Source organism: Caretta caretta, chromosome 1, assembly GCF_965140235.1.
Source record: "Caretta caretta isolate rCarCar2 chromosome 1, rCarCar1.hap1, whole genome shotgun sequence".
NCBI classification, from domain to species: Eukaryota; Metazoa; Chordata; order Testudines; family Cheloniidae; genus Caretta; species Caretta caretta.
Window position 1 is genome coordinate 77,764,547 of NC_134206.1, and position 14,633 is coordinate 77,779,179.

The 14,633-nt window shown below is 37.7% G+C and overlaps 1 protein-coding gene across 9 annotated transcripts in view; it reads right to left on the bottom strand.

Moving 5' to 3' along the window:
- Positions 1-14,633, bottom strand: part of DACH1 (dachshund family transcription factor 1) — a 453,297-nt gene that overhangs the window by 41,571 nt on the left and 397,093 nt on the right. For all 9 annotated transcript variants that reach the window (XM_075128932.1, XM_075128936.1, XM_048851983.2 and 6 more), the window contains 3 exons: positions 6,286-6,433; positions 2,450-2,593; positions 1,926-1,994 (listed from right to left, as the gene is read on the bottom strand). In XM_075128932.1, the coding sequence (XP_074985033.1) occupies positions 1,926-1,994; positions 2,450-2,593; positions 6,286-6,433 (361 nt within the window). The remainder of the gene's footprint in view (positions 1-1,925; positions 1,995-2,449; positions 2,594-6,285; positions 6,434-14,633) is intronic.

Below are 14,633 nucleotides of genomic sequence, written 5' to 3' on the forward strand. Positions count from 1 at the left end.
AGCGCCCCAACTACACCTCAAGTTAATGGAAGCTGAGCTTTGAATAGATAAAGTGCTAAGAAAAACTGGAGTGCTCTAAAAAATCACACACCATTGTATCAAATGGGGAACCCAAAACTAGTGTACGCTTAGGCTACAGCTACACTAGAGTTTACAGGGGTGCAGCTGTGCTGCTGTAGGCTCTCTAATATAGACTCTCTAAGCTGACAGGAGAGAGCTCTCCCATCCGCTTAACTACTTCTGTCTCTGTGAGCGGCAGAAGCTATGTTGGCAAGAGAAGCTCTCCCAAGGACACAGCACTATGCACACCAGCGCGTACGTCAGTAACTTATGTCACTCTGAGGGGTGATTTATTCACTCCCTTGAGTGACACAAGTTATTCTGACATAAGCTAGTATAGTATAGACAGAACCTAAAACTTTATGTTCCTCAGCTCGCCATCTCTATAATGGGGATAATATAACCCCTTCACCTCACGGGGGAGTTGTGAAGATAAATCTGTGAAGCACTCAGATACTATATTGATGAGCATGACAGAGAAGCCCCATGAGGAAATAAACAATTCTGCCTCCACAACAGGTTTTGAATAGTGTGCAGTAAGTAAGATATGGGGTCACATGTTGCAAAATGAGGATAACATAAAATATTGAATACCTGCTCTCTGAATAAGCACTCTCCATCCTGTACAGTGAATGAGGCAAGGGTTCAATGGAAAATACAGATTTTGATCATGTTAAAGACTGTATCATAATGCATACACACAACAGGGCCCAATTTTACTTCCACATGCAACTTTAACTGTGGCATTTCCTAACTTTTGAGTGCTTGACTTTGCAACCACAACTTTTAACAGTTTTTTGTGTGTAATATGCATATACATTTCTGTAAGGACTTCCTGTCTGTTTTAAATTTGTTTGAACTTGTTTTATTAATTTAAGCTTTCTTGCCTTTTGAACATAATGCCAATGCCTTCTTTGTGGAAAGTTTGCCACAACCCTTTAGGAGTTAGAAAAAGTGATTAAAATACGGACAAAAAGATGTCAAATGATATAGTTATGATGATTGACTTTAAAAGGCAAAATAAAGGCAATTTGGAGAGAGATTACTGCAGCTAATCATTTTAGGCTTGCCTTTGAAAAATACACCTTCATTTAAACAAATTGAAAACAAATGCTACTTCTGTTGTTTAGTATTCATGTTGGTAGAGTTAGCTTACTGATTATAGGATGACATTATAACATAAATGCTACCTTCAGAATTTGTTCTTTACTAATATCTTGCTGTTTGCAATATATATATATTTAGCTTCACAGAGGAAGTAATATGGCTCCCTTTAGTATTCCAAGTATAAATTTACTCAGCAGATTTGTTTTATTAAAATGCAAATAATGGGATATGGAACATTTGGCAAATGAAAAATCCAAGAGGGGAATACACAGTTTTATTTATTGTTAATATTTGGAGTAGCTTATTGAAACACACTTTGCAGTAACTGCCACTGAATATTAGCTATGAAGTTCTCATCACACCTTGAATATTACCCATAGGTTAATCCAGGTTTTCACTGGTATGGTTAAAAGGCTCAGAGTGTTTCAAATATACCTTAAGAAACATTGTTATCCTAGATGTGACTATGCACATTCACAAAAAATGAATTCAGTGTGGCTAAGATTCAATCCAGCATAGTTTCAAATTAATTATTCCTCTTCACTTGCTTTATATAAACAGAATTGACCTGTTAATTTAAAGAAAATCTATCAGCACAGAATGAATTCTCTCTTATAAACAAGCAAGATGAACTTGACCTTGTTTGAACTTGTTTTGATGTGGTCCAGATGGTAGGCTACATGCTTGAATAACAGGCTAAAGTGGAGGAAAAACTCATATAGTAAGATCTAGATTTATAGCCTTTTGCAAATGCCTACCTTGTATTGTCCTTTCAGCATCTGTTCTGCCCCCGCTGCGGTCAGCTTCTATCTCTGGGGTCAGAGAGTCTAGAAGCACAGAAAGGTAAGACTGACACATATTTTATTTAACTCCTGTAGCCTTTTTTACAACCTGTTACTCCAATGCTGAATTACAATACAATCAACCTTTGTCCCTTTTTTTTTTAATGTTGAACAATGCCTGGAGGCCAGGAAATTTTTTTCTAGACTGGGAAGATTAATGAGGAATAGATTTTTAAGCAGAGAGAAAAGCAAAGAATTGACTTCTCAAGCTAATAATGTAAAATTGTTCTAGTTTGGGCATTCTCTCCAGTGAAGTAATATTTGCTCACACACACTGTACAAAAAAAGCATCACAACAACTAGAGAAGCAATGAAATGGAGGAAAGCAAAAGGTAATTTTTCCCTGTTGCATCACAAAAATAATTGTGACCAACATAACAACTGATTTCACCACTTGAATTGAGGGTTAATTACAGAGAAGCAAAAAGCTGACTTCTTACCATTTAGGGCCCTGAGACTGTCTGTTGAAGTTGCCTGTTTCAATGTCTGTTCTGCTTGTTCCCGCCGCTTAGTCTCAAATTCAAGCGCTTCCTGCAATTTCCTCTTTGCCTTCTTTTCTTTCTTTAACCTTTTCTGAATTATTGCTGGGGGAGAAAAATCAGTGCATTCACATTTGGTTCTGAGATTTTGGCTACACAGTTACTACTTATTATGGGTTCCTAAAAATAATATAGCTGGGTCACTATCATCTGTCTCCTCCCTTACCACTGATGCCCTCCCCACCCCAAGAAAGAGGGTGTGTAACACACTGAACCTACATTCTGCACTGAAGCACCCTGATCTTTGTTGCATGTCAGCAATGGGATAAAAAATCTAACTGACTTCAAGATCCTGTAGTGAAGTGGAAATTAGGTAACTGTTTGAAACGTATGAAAAAACATAAACAAAATAAAGGGTACTATGAAATTAAACATTAAGATCCCAATCCTAGGAGCCCTCCACACCTTCAGCTGGAGCTCTGCATGTGATGGGCTTACAGAATTAGACCTTAAAAGTACCACACAATCAACACTTTTACATAGAATTCAATAAAAATCCTCATTTTCTCAATGTTTCTAACCAGCTCACATTCCCAGAGTTTAAAACCAGTGTGCCACAGAACTCAGGGAGCCTGATACCGAAACTGAGGTCCCAGTTGCAGCAGAGTAAGGTGCAATGAGTTCTGTTTACCAGTCCAAGCTACAACAAACCTCTGAAGAAGTTGAGAACAGTTCTGCAACACTCTATATCTTGTGCAGCATCAACTACACAGTACCATTTTTAGTATATACCACTAATACATGAGAATAGATTTATCATCTTATGATATTGAAAATCTGAGCTAAATACATCTTGCGTAGTTTCATGGTTTTAATATTTTCATTATAAATAGTTTGCAAGTGCCTTTCAAACATCATGGCTGACACAGTGTAGATGTGACCATAGCAGACAGAGACAGAATTAGCAAAGTCTTATTGTGTAGTTTCTCATAAAAGTGATATTATCCTGGTTTTACTACCTGATCAAACACTACACCCAGAGGAGTGACTAACTGGATAACATACAGATTGGAAGGATAGGGTACAGTAAACAAGACAAAGAAAATAGCGTCACTGCATTATATACAGCAGCAGCTCAGTTAACTGATGTTCCCAGAGACACCTACAATATTTAGATCAGTGGGGATAAAGTAAACATAGGTTTCTGTCACATTAACCCAATCAACAATAGGTAGACATTAGAGGAGGTTGCCTAACACTGAAGATCAAAAAAATTCCTTCCTGACCCCATATGAGGTGATCAGTTAGACCCAGAGCATGTGAGCAAGAAACAGCCAACTAAGCACTGAGAGGGAGAATGATCAATACTCTGGCTGTCCATGTCCAAAATCTCATCTTCAGCTGTAGTCATCTCTGATGCTTCAAAGGAAAGAGACCAAAAATATCCCCCAGAATACACCCTGAGGTAAAAATCCCTTCCTGTCCCCTCCAGGTGACTGAAGCCCCAAAGCATGAGTATTAGAAATATAAGATATAAACAGGAAGTGAGACCCTACTGTCAAAACCAACCCCATCATACAAGAGCACTTATAAAACTGTTCTGTTCTGTCTTAAAACCAGGTATGTTGTTTGCCTCCACAACTCCTGTTGGAGGCTGTTCTAGCACCTCACCCCTCTGATGGTGAGAAACCGCCTTGTAAATTCCAGCCTGATTTTTTTCATGACCAGCTTATACCCATTGGCTCTTGTACCAACACCATCCTTCAGCTTGAGTAGGTTTCACTCTCAGTGTTGTTTACTCCCTGATGTATTTCTAGAGAGCAATCATATCTCCTCATCCTTAGGTCCAGCTTCTTATACCAGGTGAAATAATGTCATTAGAGTGGTACAAAGTAGAAGAGTATGCAGTGCATAGTGCTGACAATACAAGTCATTTTTTTCATTACCTGGCACAAAATCAGGGCCTATCATGTAGTTTTCCTCAGTGTCTAACTTTGGAGAAATCACTTAACCCCTCTGCTGTGCCTGAGTTTGCCTATCTGTAAAACAGGTATACTATCTACCTCACAGAGGTGTCATGAGGCATAGCACTGGCTAGTGTTTATAAAAAATATTTGAGATCCACTAAAAAAAGAGACCTATTTAGTATTAGTCCTGTAATTGTATTAATTGAATTAATATGCCAGTCAATAGTCACAGTGAAGATTCTATGCACACTCATGATTATTATTAATAGTTATTGCCTACAATTATTTATTCTCCTCTGTTTAAAAGGGAAATTCATGGTGTAATAGTTGCACCCTCTAGTGGAAAGAGGCATGAAATAAGATTACAGTGATACTAATGGGATTCACAAAAAACAACAAGGAGTCCTTAAAGACTAACATGGGATTCAATTTAGCTCAAGGTATAAAAATACTGATTTTGAATCCAAGTGCCCTCCGTTCAAGCTGCTTCAAAGAGATTTCTTATTTTATCAGCTGTAAGTGACAGAGGAGGAGAAAGAGCTGGGGGTATTGGTCCATAATAGGATGACTAGGGTCCGCCAGTATGATACAGCCATGAACAAAGCTAATGCAAACCTAGGATGCATCAGGCAAGATGTTTCCAGTAGAGACAGGGAAGTATTCTTACCATTATGCAAGTCATTGGTTAGACCTCATCAAAAACACTGTGTGCATTTTTGGTCTCCCATGTTTAAGAAAGATGAATTCAAATTGGAACGGGTGCAGAGAAGGGGTACTAGGATGATCAGAGGAATGGAGAACCTGCCTTATGAGAGGAGACTTAAGGAGCTTGCCTTACTTAGCCTGATTAAATGAAAACTGAGGGGGAGACATGATTGTTCTCTATAAACACATCAGAAAGATAAATACAGGGGAAGAGTTATCTAAGTTAAGGGTCAATGTTGACACAAGAACAAATGGATATAAACTGACCATCAATAAGTTTAGACTTGAAATTAGACAAAGGTTTCCCAACCATCAGAGCAGCAAAGTTCTGGAACAGCCTTCCAAAGGGAGCAATGGGATAAAAAACCTAACTAACTTCAAGACTGAACTTGATAAGTTTATGGAAGAGATGAGAAAATGAGACTGCCTACAATGGCATACGGCTAATCCATGACTGCTATTAGCAACTATCTCCAATTGCTGAAGATGAGGGAAGACTCTGTTACTACTGAAAATTCTTTCTCAGGAATCTGGTGGATGGGTTTTGCCTACATGCTTGAAGTCTAACTGATCGCCATATTTGACATCAGAAAGGAATTTTCCTCCAGGTCAGGATGGCAGAGACCCTGGAGATTTTTTGCCTTCCTCTGTAGCCTGGGGCATGAGACACTTCTTGGTTTGAACGATAGTAAAGAGTAGATTATCTGTAACTTGAAGTCTTTAAATCAAGATTTGAGGACCTCAGTAACTCAGCCAGAGGTTATGGGCCTACGACAGGAGGCGTTGGATGAGGTACTGTGGCCTGCAATGTGCAGAAGGTCAGAATAGATTATCATGATGGTCCTTCTTGCTTTAAAGTCTAGGATTCTGTCTATATTGCAATAAAACCTTAATTATATGTAGAAACAAAAGGGATTCAAGCAAAGAGTTGAAAACTGGGAGGGTCCTGAGTACAAAGCCCGCTGTGCAAAATTAGGGAAGTCACATAGCTTCCTCTATAAAATGAGGTAAAAGAAGGGTTTTGCTCAAAACTAGGTTCTAATATATTAGAATTAAACTTGGATAAATAAATTATAAAGAGGTTATGTCTGCTTATAAAAAAAACTCAGAACATTTGTAAAATACCTCTGTTCTTCTGTTCCACAGCCAGCTGTTTTTCCAGAGTTTCCCTCAGTTCTCGTTCCCTGAACAACTCCATCTTCAGCTCCGTCTTTTCCATCTGGACCTGTTTCTCTTGAGCTCTGGCATTGTCTATCGCAACCTTTAATAGGCCCTGTTCAAAGATGAAGTTGAACATTGCAAAGTTTGGGAATGTAAAACAGCAGACATAATAAATGAACTTCTTTTGTATTTTCTTGATTAGATATGAGAGATTTTAAGTAAAAAAATAATCCTGCTGCCAGGTCACGGTTATATGGGTGCACATAACAGCTTAATAAGCCTTCCTATTATCATCAGCACCTTTTTTACTGAAACACATTCAAACAGGCAGACAAGCTATATGTAAAAACACATGGGGCCAAATTTTCAAAGGCACTCAACACATCCTTTGTGTGTACAACTCTTGATAAAGGTTATAGAGCTAGATTTATTCTTCCTGAAGATTAAAATGTAACTGCGTCACCCCACAGCAGTGAGGGGCACCATTCCCAAAGGGGAAGTTGACTCAATGTTCCCTTTGGCTTTTCTTCCAGAAAGTGGCTTCTTTAATTTCTGCAATAACCTCCATATAAGCTGACCTGATGGGAGCTCTAGTAGGGATGTAATGAAGCAGCACATCACCCATACACCCTGCTCATTACTGTTATTATTAATAATAATTATATGTATTAAAATAGCCCAGTTGAGATCAGGTCCTGATTGTACTAAGCATTCTATAGACACATAGTGAGAGACAGTACCTGTCCCAAAGAGCCAACTCCCTGGCCAGGCAAAGGACAAACTGCAAGCTTGGTCTGCTAGCTTTTCCATTGTCAGAGTCTATCAAGACCTCCTTCAAATCCCTCTTTTAAACACATTTTAACAGTCCATCCCATTTTCTTCTCAATGCTCCTCATACCCACTCTTACCTAAACTGTTGTCTCATATCTTGTCTAATTCAGGGCCTAATCCCTCATGGTATTATTGCACTCAACTCCCACTGAAATCTGCAAGTGTTGAGAAAGCTCAGCACTTAATGGGAGGTCCTCCAATTGTAAAGTTCTCATGGTAGGGAACCTGATGCACTTTATGGGAATGTACGTTATGTTATTTGTGCACACACATTTGTTTAGGCAAAAATGCAGGCCACATTTTGAAAATTCCTATCAACCTAAAGATAAAATTGCATAAAAATATGTTTAAAAGTTGTAACAGTCCACTTGAAAAGAAGTTAAAACCATTCAAAAATAATCTACAAGATAATTATGATTGTACTGTTAAATTTGGAAGCTACCAAACAAAACTCTATTGGACTAAATATAAAACTACATTGGAATGTTCAAAATTAAGTACAGTTTAAAATAAAACAAACAAACAAACAAATAAAGTATTACTAATAGTAATAATAAACCCTTTCTAGAGTCTAATTTTTAATTTTTTAACATATATCTGGAATTTTTTCCCAATTTTTTAAAACAAGTAATCATTTTTCCTTCAGACAACCAGTTTTCACATGAAGGACACTTCTAAACCAATGAAAAATTCAAATGAGGCAATAAACAAGAGGTTTGGGGTTTTTTTGGATCCACGTTCTCCTCTTACTTCAGCAAACAGTTGAAATCTAGAATATTCCTAACTCCTCCCGTTTATCTCCGCCTAGAACATGCAAATCACTCACATCACTCATAAGTCCAAATCAGGTGAACTTATACAAAAGTTCCTTATCTGATGAGGTTCAATAAGGATAAGTGCAGAGTCCTGCACTTAGGATGGAAGAACCCAATGCACAGCTACAGACTAGGGACTGAATGGCTAGGCAGCAGTTCTGCGGAAAACGACCTAGGGGTGACAGTGGACGAGAAGCTGGATATGAGTCAGCAGTGTGCCCTTGTTGCCAAGAAGGCCAATGGCATTTTGGGATGTATAAGAAGGGGCATAGCGAGCAGATCGAGGGACGTGATCGTCCCCCTCTATTCGACACTGGTGTCATCTGGAGTACTGTGTTCAGTTTTGGGCCCCACACTACAAGAAGGATGTGGATAAACTGGAGAGAGTCCAGCGAAGGGCAACAAAAATGATTAGGGGTCTGGAACACATGACTTATGAGGAGAGGCTGAGGGAACTGGGATTGTTTAGTCTGCGGGAGAGAAGAATGAGGGGAGATTTGATAGCTGCTTTCAACTACCTGAGAGGTGGTTCCAGAGAGGATGGTTCTAGACTATTCTCAGTGGTAGAAGAGGACAGGACAAGGAGTAATGGTCTCAAGTTGCAGTGGGGGAGGTTTAGGTTGGATATTAGGAAAAACTTTTTCACTAGGAGGGTGGTGAAACACTGGAATGCGTTGCCTAGGGAGGTGGTGGAATCTCCTTCCTTAGAAGTTTTTAAGTTCAGGCTTGACAAAGCCCTGGCTGGGATGATTTAATTGGGGATGGGTCCTGCTTTTGAGCAGGGGGTTGAACTAGATGACCTCCTGAGGTCCCTTCCAACCCTGATATTCTATGATTCTATGATTCTATGAAAAGGTCTCCCCTTGATGCAAAATAAATAGACAAAGAATTTCTAAGGTGCAGACAACCCTCTCCCTCACTGTGACAATTCATCTTGTTTAACAATAAAATCTAGCAGCAAAGGCAACTGCCATCTTTACTCAATTCAGCAACATTCATGTACATGTTTCTTCTTCATCAGGAACAAACAATTAGTATCAAATGAAAGAGATCATTACATCAAGTGCCCTTTTAGATCACCCCAATTAAAACTTTAGTTTAGCTGTATTTTAATTCTAAGAAACCAAATTCTAATTTTCTGCTCTGATTGCTCTTGTTGACTTATCTTTGAAAGATGTACTGTCAGTGCAAAGCCTAGAGATTATTTAGCAAGATGCCAATGTTGGCACCACTTAATGTGTTGATTGGTTGTATTATCCGTAGCAGTTTAAAATAAATTACTATTACACTATCATTGTCCTTGGCTGACAAAACACAATATTTTGGTGTTCTTTAAATATGAAACAATCATTATGAATAAACAAGGAGAATAATGCTAAATTGTCACGCTGATTGTGTAATTTTATATTAAGAACCTGTGCAAAATATGAAGCTGCTAAGAGCATATTACATTTACACTGAATTTCTGCATCACACCTCTCCCCGACCCCTCCCCACCACGCTGGCTGCTAATGTATCTAATCGCAATACATTACTTTTTGCTGCTGATTATGTCTGGAAAATATTAGCTTCTTTTGGAGCCAAGACCCACTAGGGACTACTTATAAGCTATACAAAATTAAGTTCCATTTTTAGAAGTTAAATTAGTGCACATCAGTAGGCATCCAATGTGAACAAAAATCTGCACTGGAGCCAAACTGCTGCATATGCAAAAGTGCTGCTGCTGCCAATGACAGTTTTAATGCAAAAATACCGGAAACATTCAATGTCTGCCTTTATTCAATGCAGCACGGGGCTGGGAAAGGCAACTAATCAGTACTGTATCTAAAAATCATCAAAACGCCTTGGAGCCAACAACTGTAATAGTAATTTCAGAGTTGTGTGGAATCCTGTGAATTCTCCCAGTGGTTCATCTGCAAAAGACTACACAAAATAAAATATGCCCACCTTGTATTTGCTATGGGTAATCCTCTAGCCTGACAAATATCAATGGGATGCCAATTACAATGTGAAATACAGTGAACCACAAGACATGACTTAAAATATTTTTCTTTAGGGAAGGCCAGTTATTATTGAGGTTGGATAATGATAATTGTAGCGAACATGTTCAGGTTTCAGATTTGTTTTTAATACAGTATGGAGGTAGTGAGGATAAACTGGAGCAAGACTTCTAACATAGAGTACAATTCTTCCCCTTTAGGCTACTGTTAATAAATTTTCTAACTTTAATGTAAAAATGCTAAGTGTTCACAAATAATTGTCTTTTCTCCCTGGTGATTTATAAGCCACCACTATTTGGTTTAATTTTTTAAAAATATTTCCCAGTGATAAATTCTTCAAGAAAAATGCTCCAACAAGTACCACAAGTACTCCTTTTCTTTTTGCTCCAACAAAAATTACTAGTTTAGGTTTCTTTCCTTTTCTAACTAATATGATCCTATCGGACAACTGAGTACATCATCTTGCAAGGACAGGCTACAGTTCACATAATATATATTGACCATAGTCTTAAGCCATAAGGCCAAAGTCACCCATTATTGTTTTTCAGAAAGCACTAATATTGTGTTATCAATTCTGAAGCTGGCATAAACAAAATTATATTACTCTTAAAAATAACACCCTCTTAGTAGAAACTGAAAGGCATGCTCTTTGTATCTATACTCAGATCTGCTATGTTTTTAATGTAATGTATCTGTCTTAGGATTAAATATGACACAATTACACGAGAGCACAATTCAGACAACCCACTAAATGATGGAAAATATAAAGTTGGAGCGTATACTCCATTCTGAACTTGTGGCATTGAGCATAGAGGTGTGTGAACACCTGAGACTTTATACTGACACACGTGATTGTAGCAGAGGCTGGGTGAAGACAGTGAACAATTTCTTCAAAGAACTTTACTCCTTTTTTAGTCTGCAAATTATCCATGAACAGACCTTGATTTTTACATGATTGTTCATTATTAAACATTATCCGCTGAATGATTTACAAAACATATATCTGCCGTTGGATTGCTTGCTAACTATTCAACATGACTAATGCTTTGGGTATTGACTATTTGTAATTCACTATTCACTCTGTTTGATTAGTCACCTAAGTCACATGACATTTTTTTCTGTGCTCTTTCAATAGATGACATGCAAAAGAGCTTTCTTTGAATAACTCCAGCATGAATACATTGGCAAATGCATATTCGTACAAGTAAATGTGATTTTCCCTTTCCATTAATATCCTTGTGAAGAAAATTTCACTCTTTTGAATTTTGCACAAAGCAAACAAAAAGGGCTGCAAAAGCTGCTGAAGCAAAGCTGTGGCTTTTGTTTGATGTAATGCTTGCAAATATTTTTCTGTAATATTGACTCATATTTATTTGCAGTGCAGAAAACTTCCAGGTGTATCACCAGTCTTTTATTTTGTTTTCATAAGTGAGTTTATCTTGCAATCTTCTCTTCGATTTCTATTTTAATTGTATCAAGAGAATATTTAAAAGCCATTTTGCTCATCTTTAAAATGGATTCTTATCAACAAGAGTGCTACTGTATGCTACAGTTACAATCAAAAGTACTAAATACGGGGTGCAGAATCAGATCCTAAAGCTCAAAATAATATTACTATCACTGAAGATTATTACAATATTGTAATACAGCATTGCTCTGTGGCCATGTCACTTAATTTAACTTTCAAAACATAGTTTCTAGTGCTTTTAGTTGTGGAGGTATCCGTCTGAATGTGAACTGATGAAGTGCTGTCTTCCTATTTCTATACACCAAGGGAAAAACATTAGCTATGACAGAGGAGTGAACTTCCCCATTCATTACAATGGGATGGTTACTCTGGCACCTAATTAGAAATTTAAACATCAGCATTAATTTTCCTGAGTATAATATCAGCAAAAGCATCACACTCCTATGCTTTATTTGGTGTGTTTGATTCATTTGAAAAGATTGACATCAGAGGAGTGAGGTTACACATTTAAAGATCAAAATAATGGAATGTTCTACGTAATATTTTTGGATAAATCCGCACCCCTTGGACTGGCCCCTTTGCATGGCTTCTCAGAAAAGTTGCCCATGCCCACAGTAGGCATCTGGGGATTTCCTGGTGTAGGAGATATGGTGGAGGGGTAGGCCCTGTCTGTGATCCCTGAATGTGTAACAATAAAAGATTCATTGAGGCAAGGCTAGGATAGAACCGTGGTGACTCTGAATTATGATTCCAGGATCAAGGGAGTACAGATGTGAGTTAAATCATATTATCCCACCCCCACCCTCAATCCTGCAACAAATGTTGCTTAGCTGCACACAATGATTTTTCCCATGTATTCATTTATTGTTGATGGTCCTTAACATTGGGATTGGAGAGGGAGGACAAGAGAAAAGATCATTCTGGGAGGGTTGAGAGATCCCTATAAGAATAGAAACATGAAAAACAAAATGAAAAAGTATCAGAGGGGAAGCCATATTAGTCTGTATCCACAAAAACAACGAGGAGTACTTGAGTTTTTTGCCCACAAAAGCTTATGCCCAAATAAATCTGTTAGATCTCTGACATATATGATGGCCTGGTATCAAAGGTTTTATTTGCATGAGTTTGGGATGGCTTCACTACTCACAAGCGGTGAAGCACTAAGAAGGTTATGTAGAAGGGATTATGTCTTCCTACGTCTTTGTACGGTGCTTAGAACAATGGGGCATGTTATTGTTTATTTTATTATTGCTATAGCTATTTATTGTTTGCATTACAGCACTACCTCTTCAGAACTGAGCCCTTTTGTTCTAGGTGGTGTATACACATGCAAGTAATTTATAAGAAGAAAACACTAAGAAAAATGTAACTTTTTTTGTTAATTCTTCCACAATGATGCAAATAATTAAACATTTTATTTATGTTTCTGTAAGTATTTTGCAAGACCTAAAAAGACAAAACAAGATTAAAAATAAAGCTGCAGATTTAGAGACACAGGAAAAAACAAGTCTGCAAACTTCAGTGGCTGCTTTGATGAGTAGGCCTACCTTGCATTCATTTAAAATTATGGGCCAGTAGAGCTGCACTGATTTACATCAACTGAGGGTTTGGCCTGTTTCTTTAAGTGTAATATAGAAAACCTGCGTTCAGTTCCCTAGTCTCTAAACCCCTGTCTACAATACAATAATCACTGGGCTAGGAAATTACTCTTAAATATGTTTTCAGTAGCATACTTGCCACCACCATGGACAGAATATTACATAATTAAAATGAATTTTAGGCAGTAACTTAATCTTGATAATGGATTTTCAGAACCATTCATACTTTTTGTATGGAGGTGGCAAATATATGCTAACTGAAAATTGCTGTTTTTTTTAATGGTTTCCTACTGGTGCATTTTGGGTAGTGTAAATCTAATACCTAGCTCTTAAAAAGCGCTTTTCATCAGTATATCGAAAAGCAAGATCTTTATAAAGGAGGGAAGCATCATTTTCCCCATTTTCCAGATTGGAAAACAGAGGTCTAGACAGATGAAGTGACTTGTCTGAGCTCACCTAGCAGAGCAGTAGCAGAATCAAGAAAAGAACCCAGTTCTCCTGAGACTATCCATTAGGCTGGCCATGTTGCCTGTACACTGTGTAGCCAAGGATTAAACCTGGAGAAAATGGAAGGGTGCCTCTGCCAGTGGGGTGAATGAGAGAGCTGATCAAATCCAAAAGAAGTCATGTTCAGCCTTCTTAGGATAATAAACTGTTTGACATAATGTGGGGATTGGACATAAAAAGTAGGGTCCCAGAATAGGAAAAGACCTGAACAAAAGTCTGGATTCTTTGCATTGTGGGTTTTTTGTACCAGTCTACCACGGGTAACAAAAGTAAAATAATCTGAATTCTGCATTTTCTGAAAGACAAATCTGAATGTATTCTCAGAAAATCAATCCCTGCTCATATATCATAAAGTAGTACAACACTCTCATATTCAATCACCAGATCAGCTAACCTGTTGATACTGAATGCTTTACTCATTAGTTTGCTGTCTAAAGACATCAAGGACACACATTAATTAAAAAAAAAGTTACTAAGAATTTTACTATACATCAATGCTCAACTCGAATATTTATTCTCTGTATTTATTTGTTGCCTATTTTTACTTACTGTGTGTCTTAGCCTGAAACAAAAGAAGTACACTCTTTTAACTCTTTGCAACTTTGTTAAATATATTTACCTTGTATTATAGAAATATTTTTTTTCTGTTTTATTAAGTGTAGGAGGCTCCAAACTCAAAAATACCATGTTTCACATAACTGCACACTCAAATAATTCATGTGCAAGTAATAACACTTAGCTCTTATATAAAACACTTTTCATCCATAGACTTCAACACATGTCTCAAAGGAGGGTAAGTATCATTATTCCCACTTTACAGATTGGATAACTGAGGCACAATAGTGAAATGAGCTGCCCAAGGTCATATAACAGATCAGTGGTAGTCCCAGAAGTATAATCCAGATTTCCTGACTCCTAAACCTGGACCCAGTCTTCTGGATTATGCTGCTTCTTAAAAGCATTTTAACCAACATCCTCTCAGTACAACATCTGTGGATTATAGTGAAAGAAGGCATCCTCCCCCACAAATCGTGGACTGGCAATGGAGCTGCTCCATAGCCACTATTCCAGTGTAAAGATAGAAGTAGTTTCT